The sequence below is a fragment of the Marmota marmota genome, unplaced genomic scaffold (assembly GCF_001458135.2).
Source record: "Marmota marmota marmota unplaced genomic scaffold, marMar, whole genome shotgun sequence".
Taxonomy (NCBI): Eukaryota; Metazoa; Chordata; class Mammalia; order Rodentia; family Sciuridae; genus Marmota; species Marmota marmota.
In genome coordinates, this window is record NW_025999896.1 from 2,635,559 (window position 1) to 2,645,453 (window position 9,895).

General features: G+C 44.5%; 2 protein-coding genes and 1 long non-coding RNA gene across 3 annotated transcripts in view; 2 read left to right on the forward strand and 1 right to left on the reverse strand.

Moving 5' to 3' along the window:
• The window catches only part of Cfap52 (cilia and flagella associated protein 52), a 50,513-nt gene extending 42,765 nt beyond the window's left edge, over positions 1–7,748 (forward strand). Inside the window, exons 11-14 of the mRNA XM_015504480.2 lie at positions 1,720–1,871; positions 4,828–4,930; positions 5,846–5,957; positions 7,311–7,748. Of these exons, the coding sequence (XP_015359966.1) occupies positions 1,720–1,871; positions 4,828–4,930; positions 5,846–5,957; positions 7,311–7,486 (543 nt within the window). The 3' untranslated portion in view covers positions 7,487–7,748. The remainder of the gene's footprint in view (positions 1–1,719; positions 1,872–4,827; positions 4,931–5,845; positions 5,958–7,310) is intronic.
• LOC125615029 lies at positions 1,919–7,505 on the reverse strand. The gene is made up of 2 exons (XR_007345598.1): positions 7,367–7,505; positions 1,919–2,063 (listed from the first exon to the last, which is right to left on the reverse strand). It is a non-coding gene; the product is annotated as an uncharacterized LOC125615029 (long non-coding RNA).
• A 1,700-nt stretch (positions 7,749–9,448) lies between the features above and the next one.
• The window catches only part of Usp43 (ubiquitin specific peptidase 43), a 74,501-nt gene continuing 74,054 nt past the window's right edge, over positions 9,449–9,895 (forward strand). Inside the window, exon 1 of the mRNA XM_048797934.1 lies at positions 9,449–9,895. Coding sequence (XP_048653891.1) covers positions 9,574–9,895 — 322 coding nt within the window. The 5' untranslated portion in view covers positions 9,449–9,573.

A 9,895-nucleotide genomic window follows, 5' to 3' on the forward strand; every position in this document is an offset into this window, starting at 1 on the left:
TTCATCGTTCCGAGGCATCTGAAACACCTTTCACTTTCTTGATTCTGTCAGGGTCTCTTCCCCTCCATTCCCCAGCCATTTAAAAAAACTTCTAAATCCTTCCCTGTGTCTATACTGGGCATTCTCTTCTCCTTTCTCAGTTCTCATTGGAAGAATTTATCAGAGAGAAGAAAGATCTTGAGGGAGCCATTAGCAGAATTTAGGCGACTCAGATGAATGCTGGGGCTCAAGTTTCACTTCTCCACTTCCACTGTGTGACCTAGGCACATGCTTTAACCTCACTGCCTCAGTTTCCTGAAGTGTAAAGATAATGATACTCCTATTCCACCCCCCCCCCACGTAATGGTTATCACACATGCTAGGCAAGTGCTCTACCACTAAGCTCCATCCCTAGCCCTTTGTATTTTGAGACTGGTTCTCTCTAAATTGATGAGGCTGGACTCCAGCTGAGATCCTCCTGCCTCAGTCTCCTGAGTAGCAGAAATTACAGGTACAAGCCACCACACCTGGCTTCATTTTCTTTACTTTGACAATGTAGGAAGCTCTTAAGAATGCTTTCATTACTTCAATTAAGGCTATTTCCCCTTATCATGTCCAATCAAGTTCAATCTGTAATTATTTATCCTAACACTAGTTTTTCATCTAGTGTTCAACTGGACCACTGTTCTTTTCCTGTCTTGTACAATGCGTATGCAATGGTTGTGCTCTCCTACTTCTCCTCCTTCTCCCTGGTTCTGACAATGGTACCCAAAGCTCACACAGGATAGCACTCTACCACTGAGCTACGTCATTCCTAGCTCTCTGTTCTTTTTCATAAATCTATCATATTCGTTCTAAGGTGTGAGCATCTGATTGTCTTACTGTTATCTGGTGTTGTTGTAACAGCCTCTATCTATTAAAAGACTTACTATAATAACTAAAGAACTTTCATATATGGTTTTTTAAATTCCAATTAGGGTGTCATGTTTATTATTTAGAAATATGTGTAGGTTGTCGTATTACCTGTGGATTTCATTTCAGAACAGACAGGACTAAATATTTGTTATAGAAAATGGGTGCTGGGTTTTGTAGGGTTTTAAATGATTAAAATTGAACAGCTGATGTGAATGTTTAAAAGTGGCTGCGGGTACCCAAGAAATTTCCTGATGGCACCAGAAATTTGAGAGCAATGTTCAGCAGAAATGAGTAGACATAATATCTCGCTGGGTTTAGCAGAGGCCCTTGCATTATCGATTTTCCTAGTGAGTGTCTGATAAATTTCTCAGCCTGAAAGTAGAAACAGGCATAGGATCCTTGGTGGTATATTCCAAGCTCCATGGGAGATGATCACATCTTACATGGGAATATTTCTGCCCTTCAGTATAGAATTCTAACCCAACTAAGAGGAGAATAGGAAATTCAAAAACCAAGTCACACACACACAGCAGGTGAAAAGTCTCCTGGGATCTTTTTTGATCCCTTTCAAAGTCCCAAGTTTGTAGCCCTTTGCAGTGGCACATACCTGTAATCCTAGCAACTCAGGAGGCTGAGGCAGGAGGATTGTAAGTCCGAGGCCGGCCTCAGCAACTTAGTGAGACCATGCCTCAAGATAAAAATAAGAAGGGCTGGGAGCATGGCTTAGTGGTAAAGCATCCCATGAATTTCATCTCTAGTACCAAAAATAAACAATGAAACAAAGTTCCCAATTGGTATTGAGAGCATGCTCTTGGGACCTTTCAGGTGAGAGTGTGGCAGATAGGTTGCCAGACCCAGAAACTGGAGGAGTCCTTAAAGGAGCACAAGTCCTCTGTGTCCTGCATCCGGGTGAAGAAGAACAACGAGGAGTGTGTCACTGCCAGCACCGATGGGACTTGCATCATTTGGGACCTCGTGTAGGTACCTGGGTTGGGGAGGATGGCAAGACCTGTGCAAAACCCAATCGTGTCCGTATTTTACTGAGCATGAGCAGAGACTCCAAAGGAGGGTGGATTTAACAGTAAAGGGAGGTTCCGCAGAAGCCCTTGGCCTCCATGGCTGTCCGTGGTTTAGAGGTGCTGGTGGGAAGACATGAATATCAGGAGTTTCTGTAGAGACACAGAAGTAGCCAAGCATGATTTAACTTGCACTTAATTCAACTTTAAATGTTCCAAAGAAGGGGCTGGGGTTGTGGCTCAGTGGTAGAGCACTTGCCTTGGCATGTGTGAGACACTGGGTTCAATTCTCAGTACCACATATACATAAGTGAATAAAATAAAGATCTGTCAACAACTAAGAAAAACAAATTTTAAAAAATGTTCCAAAGAAAAGGCACAAGGGAAATAAGTAATGCAAGCAGTTCCTCCCAACATTCTGCTCAGTCATGTGAAGTCCTGGATGAGCTTGCCATGGGAGGGAGGTACAGGAGAGGCATGTATTTGTCCTTCCCCTTGGTTGGCCACATTCCCAGAGAACTCTCATACTATGAGCATATCACATCTCCATGGAATGTGATAACTCCAAACTAACCAGGCCAAGGCATGTGAACAGGAGTTAAGTCAAGAATTTTCAAAGGTGATTTTTAACTTACTTTCTTTTCTTTCTTTCTTTCTTTTTTTTTTTTTTTGGTATTGGGTATTGAACCAGGGTGCTTTACCACTGAGATGCATCTCTTTTTTCCTTCCTTCCTTTCTTTCTTTCTTTCTTTCTTTCTTTCCTCCTTCCTTCCTTCCTCCCTCCCTCCTTCCCTCCCTCCTNGGGGTGTTCACCCAGATTCCAGGTGGATGAGGTATTGAGAATGAGTACCTGGCATTTGTAATCTCATATATGAAGGATAGTTTTTTTTGGGGGGGGTCTTTTTTTCTTTTTTCTTTTATTTTTTTTATTATTGGTTGTTCAAAACATTACAAAGCTCTTGACATATCATATTTCATACATTTGATTCAAGTGGGTTATGAACTCCCATTTTTACCCCGTATACAGATTGCGGAATCACATCAGTTACACATCCACGTTTTTACATATTGCCATACTAGTGACTGTTGTGTTCTGCTACTTTCCTATCCTCTACTATCCCCCCTCCCCTCCCCTTCCATCTTCTCTCTCGACCCCATCTACTGTATCTTTCTTTCTCTCTCTCTCTCTCTCTCTCTCTCTTTTTCTTCCCACTAGAGGTTGAACCCCAGGGCTACTCTACCCCTGAGTCATCTCCCCAGCTCTTTTTACTTTTATATGGAGGGAGGGTCTCATTAAGTTGCTTGGGTTCACCTGGAACTTGCTATCCTCCTTCCTCAACTTCCTGAGTTGCTGGGATTGCAGATGTGCACCACTGCACCCCACTTGCAGTATACGTTTTTATTTTGGAACCACACCCCAACCTCCCAAGCCCTCCCCTCATTTACGCCCCCATCACCCCTCTACCACTCTTGGGACTCTCTGCCACTGTAAAACTACACATGAGAGACTAAAAATAAGTCAAAAATGGGGGAAAAAAGGAGATTTGGTGAAAGAATATGAAATGTTTTGAATGGAGAGAAGGGATTGAGGACTGAAGGCAAAAGCAGGGTTAATACATTAAAGAGCAAAAAGGAAAGCAAGCCTCTGTCTTCTAGCCCTGCATGTCTTGTCTCCTTGATCCCTGATCCCCTGGAGATGTTCCCCAAATGTAGACTTTGATGTAATAGGTTTAGAGTGGCACCTGAGATTCTGCAGTTCTAATAAACTTCCAAGTGATAATTCTGGTCCAAGAACCACACTTGTAAAAAGGATCAGTCTACCCTTGACCTTCAACATTGGGAAAATCTGTAGCCAGAAGGGAGTGTCTAAACTATGCATGGTCTGTGTCCACTTCACATCCTTAAAGACTTCCAACTGGGCAGCAAGAATATTTTGCTCATTTGTGCCCAAACCTTTTAAAACACTCAGCTCAGATACCACATCTGAAAACTTCCATAAAGAGGAGAAACTGGCAGAAGGTCCATTTTTTTTTTTTTTTTTAAACCAGAAGAGCCTGGCCTGTAAACTGGACCCATGGAAGAAGAAACAATCTTAACATCTTGGTACAGGTTGAACACCCCAACAAACATAAGAACCCCAAATCCAAAGTGCTCTGAATCTGAATCTTTCTTAGCTTTGTGTCAGCATTCAAAAAGTTTGAAATTTTAAGAACATTCCAGATTTCAGATTTTCAGATTAGGGATGACTTGTAAAATCTATGCAATATTCCCAAATCCTCAAAACTCCAAAATGCAAACTATTTATGGTCTCAAGTGTTCTGGATAAGTGATACTCAACCTGTATAGCATCCAAGACAGAGGTTTCTAAACAGTTGAAAACAGAACAATCGGTTGACAAGCTGGTTTCAAACACACATCTGGGACCCTATCCCACCTACTGAGTCCAACTGCCTACGGGTGGGCCCAATAATACCCATTAAAAAGATTCTTCCCCACACTGAGCCACTCCTATAAAGGGAGCTCCACTTAGCTCCAAATGTTGGCCTGGAGAATCAACTGCACTGTGCAGGAGATAGTGGGCTGGCTCTGAATTCAGCCTTTTCTCCTTTTTTACTGGAACTTCAGGATTCTCATTAGGTTTTGTGCTGTCTTTAGAAAAGGGCCCCTGCTATCTGCCCAACGTCATCTGACAGTCGCTGATGGATGTGTTGAGAGGTATCCATACAGAAGTAGAAAGGCAGTATAACCAGAAGTCTATTTTGAAGAAATGCAAATGCTACCCTGATGAGCAGGGTGAGAACTTTGAGACAGATTAACCGCCCCAAGTCTAAGCTTATACCAAATGCAGTTTGAATACTAAATACATTTTCTAGGGAAGAGAAACTTGAGATTCACAGCCTTTGAATCTACTTTTCAGGCGTCTTAGGAGAAATCAGATGATCCTGGCCAATACCCTATTCCAGTGTGTTTGTTATCATCCTGAAGAATTCCAAATCATCACCAGTGGGACAGATAGAAAGGTAAGCACAGTTGGCCTTCTGTTTCTGTGGGTTTTATGCCCACAGATCCACTGTGTATCAAAAATACTTTGAAAAAAAATTTATCGGTATTGAACACGTACACATTTTTTTTTTCTTGCCATTATTCCCAAAACTGTACAGGAGGATTTGCATAGGTTCTATGCAAATACTATGCCATTTTATATAAGGGGCTTGAGCATCCTCATATCTTGATATCCATGGGGGATCCTGGAACCAATCTCCCTGGCTGATAGCTACTATAAAAGTCTCCCTGCTTTCAATACCTTACTCTCTACCCCTATTATGTTCCCCATTCTAGGAGGGAACCAACATTATATTTGTCCTTAAATCACACCCTATGGAATATTTTGCTGCTTTGGAGCAGAAGGGGGGTTGGGAATGGGTGTGTAGGTCCAGGAAGAGGGAGGGTCCAACCACAGCAGGGAGGTGGCTTTGAAAGGCCCAGGCTCCAGAACTCTGGGGGGTGCTCATTCCCTACTCTTCTCCCCAGCTGGAAGGGAGGCACTTCCTCTCCCACCTGCTCTGCAGCTTTTCAGTCCTCCTCTCGGTCCTCCTCTTGGTGCAGAAGCAGAACCATGAGTGGTTCTTTATTTTACATTTTGCTACAGACTCAATCTGCTTAGTCTTATCAAAAGCTCTTTCTGTCACAGTCTCAGTTTATCAGCATATCAACATTCCCTTTAAATAGCATGCAAATTTAAAAAGGAATACTAAAAATATTAAAATGGTTTCTCCACCCCCTGCTGTAGCCTATTTATAATTTCAGCCCATACCATCCCATGGTGTATTTTCGCTTCCTTCTATATAAAGTAGAGCCATCTTTTGTTAGCATGTGTGTGTGTGGATGATTCTACTGAGCTGAATCCTGCCTAATGCTTTTTTCCTGAATTCCAGATTGCTTACTGGGAAGTATTTGATGGGTCAGTCATCAGAGAGTTGGAAGGTTCTTTGTCTGGGTCAATAAATGGCATGGATATCACCCAGGAAGGAGTGCACTTTGTCACAGGTTGGTCCTGGATTAGAAAAGAAAGCCAAGCTTGGCTTATTTAGATGGGAATGGGGGGGGGGGAGACTCTCTTGTGGGAGGCAATTTGGAAGAGCTGGCAAAAGGGTCTCAAGGGTAGTTTGGTTAGACTCAGATCTGAAGACAACAGCCAATTTGTTCTGGAAGAGAAAGATCCAGAAGACACATTCAATGAGAGGAAACATTTGCAGAGGAGACTTAAGGACACAAATAACAGCTAAGTCTTATATTGCTGGGTTTGCTTTGTGTGGTGGGTATGGATGACTAAAATGGACGTTTAAAGTGTCCTGGGTTGTCCAGTTGCTTCCTTCACTATGTTCTACTGAAGTCCTAAATACCAGTCTTTTCATTCCCTTTTATTGTTGAATGCTGTAATGTGCCCCCGCCACCTCCAATAAATGAATTAACCATTATTCAAGGGAGCATTTACTACATAATATGATGACTGGAACAATATCAACATAACTTCCTGCCAGTCTGATTGATTCTTCAGGCCATTAACAAACACTCTAAATGAATTAAAATTCTGCAAACACATTGACTTAAAGCAAGATTTCAAACTAGACACAGTGTGGGCTGAGATTGTGGCTCAGTGGTAGAGCGCTTGCCTAGCACGTGTGAGGCATTGGGTTCAATCCTCAGCACCACATAAAAATACATAAATAAAAAAATAAAGATATTGTGTCCATCTACAAATAAAAAATATTCAAAAAAATCTAGACACAGTGTGATCCAATCATATATACAGGTATATGTATATAACTGTCTATACATATACATATATATGTATATACCTGTCTATACATATACATATACATATGTAGAAAAGACTGAAAGGAATTGAACCAAGATGTTATTAGTGGTTATTTCTGGGTGATGAAGGATGAATTCATCTCTTTGCATTTTCCCTCTGAATTTACTATAACACACAGATAGATTTTTTTTTTTTTCAACTATGGGCAATTATGCCAGGTTGGTCTGGGTTTCCTGGGATCCAGGGATTCTCCCTCCTTTGTCTCCAGGGACTACAAGTATGTGGTTACCATTCCCAGGCATGCTAGATTTTTATAATCATAGCATTATATAAAGATAGGTTTTTCTTTAAGTTGGCACATGGTGAATGTGTTGACAATAATCTGGTTGCCAGGCTCAGTGGCCCACACCTGTAATCCCAGTGACTAGGGAAGCTGAGGCATGAAGATTGCAAGGTTGAGGATAAGCAGCTTGGCAAGACCCTGTCTCAAAAAAAAAAAAAAAAAAAACCAAACTTTTTTTGAGACCAGGGCCATTTCTCTCTAGTCTATTGCAGTGATGCCATATAACTGTGTTTTTCAGGTGGAAGTGACCATCTGGTTAAAGTTTGGGATTATAATGAGGGTGAAGTGACTCACGTCGGTGTGGGACACAGCGGCAACATCATGGGCCTCCGCATAAGTCCTGGAAATCAATACATCATTAGCGTAAGTGAAGATGGAGCCATTTTGCGATGGAAGTACCCGTTTGCCTCCTGAAGCACCGGACCTCCCTGGCCACGGTGCTGCGCAGTCCTGCTGAAGACTGAATTTGGGCAGCTCCACACTAGTCTTGATTTCTTTCATTGGCGTCTTTGTTCTTTAGTCTAAGTATTTTATCTCTAAGTTTCTCCTTTCCTATATAGAATGCATTTTACATTCTTAAATTGTACATAAAATTGAATATGTTCAAGAAAATTTGTCCAGACTGTACTTTTTTGAAATTTTTTTAAAAATTATAAATACATTCCCAGTTGTTGGCTTCCTGTCATAATCTCTTTTCTGTAACTCTGCCAAACCCACAGACTTTCCTTATGATCTGTCCACAGAGAGCATTGCCATTATTCTCTAAAAATAAGACCTTTCATTGGTCAAGCTGCATGGGGCAAGACTTTTAGGTTTAAACCCAGACCTTGGGCAGGCTTTTAAAATACCCTCCACCTGACTTTTCTCTTTTGTCAAGTGAGAATAAATTCTTGCTCAAAAGGCCATTGTGAGAATTGAGTGGAATCATGTCAAAGCATCAGCAGAATTTCTCATAGACAGTCACAAACGGGTTCTTAACGAAACTGACTGTTGGGATCTTGGGGCAATTCTCAAAGATGAAATTTCAGAGATGCTTTATGGAACTCGGCCATGATATCCTTCTCCAGTGCTCATCACCAGAATAGTAATGACATGAAACTTGTGTATTAATCATCCACCTGGGTATCTTTTCCCAGGGGAGGTAATGATGGCCTTTTCCCAGAAACCCTTCAAGTCTCCAGGCCACAGCATTCTAATGTTTTAAGCATATTCTGTATCCTTTAATGCTGCTTTTGTCATACCAGGGTAATTGTCATTACCCTATTTGAAAGATCAAGGATATTTAATAAATGATGATCACTTATTTATTAAATAACATTTCAGGGCACTGTTGTAATACTGCATCCTGCTGATCTCTTTCTCAGCTAGAAACTGATGAGAAATTCATTTTGCAAGACTGGCCTGATTAATTATAAACCTGAAAGTTATGGGATAAAGTGAGCTGAAGCCCCCTAGGGTTACCCAGGGAATCAAGGGCTGGCAGAGCCAAACTTACTCTGATTGGGCCACGGTGCAGCTAGGATTTTGCGTTGAGTGAACCGGCAAAGGCGTAGGGGGCGCGCCTGAGAGCCGGAAAACTTCCTGCTGAGCAAATACTGAGGTCGGAAAGGGCCTGAGCTTGCCAATCCTTAGAGCCGGGTCGAGTTCCGGTTCTCCTTACAGGTCGGCCTCCCCTACGTTGCGTGAACCTCTCAAAGCCCACTTCTCCACCAATTAAAACGAGGATGATCAAGTCTCGCAAGTTTTTGCAATACGACTATAGTCTGTAGCCTAAAAAAGAAACCCACAAGCAGTTTGGGTGTTTCTTCCCAGGGCAACAACGCGGCTCCCAGTTCAGGTCCTGGGAAGGCTCTGCCTGTTCCCAGGGGCGGATGAGCTGCTAGGAGATGGCAACACCTGTCCGCACACACCTGAGCCTGCGGGGGAACCAGCGGTGCACAAAAGCGCTCCCCCACCCCTTCACAGCTCCCAAAGCGCGTCTCTCACCACACCTGAGGCTGCCCTTGGGAGACTTTCTCCCTTTTCTTCGTTTTCATCTGGACTTTAAACCAAGAGAATTAGTAATAGCCAGGGCTTTGCCATTTCCTTGGCATTTTCGAAATTTCCATTCCTGTTTTATTTCCAAAGCTTGAAGGATGGGCGGGGAACGGGCGCAGAGGTGAAACCCAGTTGTCTTGGTTTTTAAGAGGTAAGGAAGGGTGGGGAATCAGACGACGACAGTCTCCCAGCGCTTTTATTCCTGTCTGTACCGTGGGGGAGGGACCAGCGGCCGGGGGGGGGGTGTTGCGGGTGGCCCAGCACTGCCCTAAGGCCGGCCCTGCAGCCGGATTCCCGCGCGGGGCGGGGCGGCCCCGCCCTTGGCTCCGCCTCCGCCCCGTCCGCGCACACCTGGCCCGCAGGTAGCCGGTGCTCGGCGCCTTTCCCGGGTTGTAAGGTCCTGAGAGCTGCTGGTCGGCCTCGGGCCCGGGGGCTGCGCTCCGGGGGCCACACCGGAGGGAGCCATGGACCCGGGCCCGGGGGACGCGGCTGGAGAGGGGCCGCCCGCGCCCCGGCCCCGCCGCCGCCGCTCCCTGCGCCGCCTCTTCAGCCGCTTCCTTCTGGCGCTGGGCAGTCGCTCCCGCTCCGGGGACTCGCCGCTCCGGTCCCGATCCCAGCCCCAGCAGGGACATTGCGATGGCGACGGTGAAGGGGGCTTTGTCTGCCCTCCGGGCCCGGCTCCTGCGGCCCCCGGGAGCCCCGGGGCAGAGTATCCTCCCGGATCCCAGCCCCCGATCCTCGCGGGCGACGGGGCGCGGCCGCCGGGCGCTCAGGGCTTGAAGAACC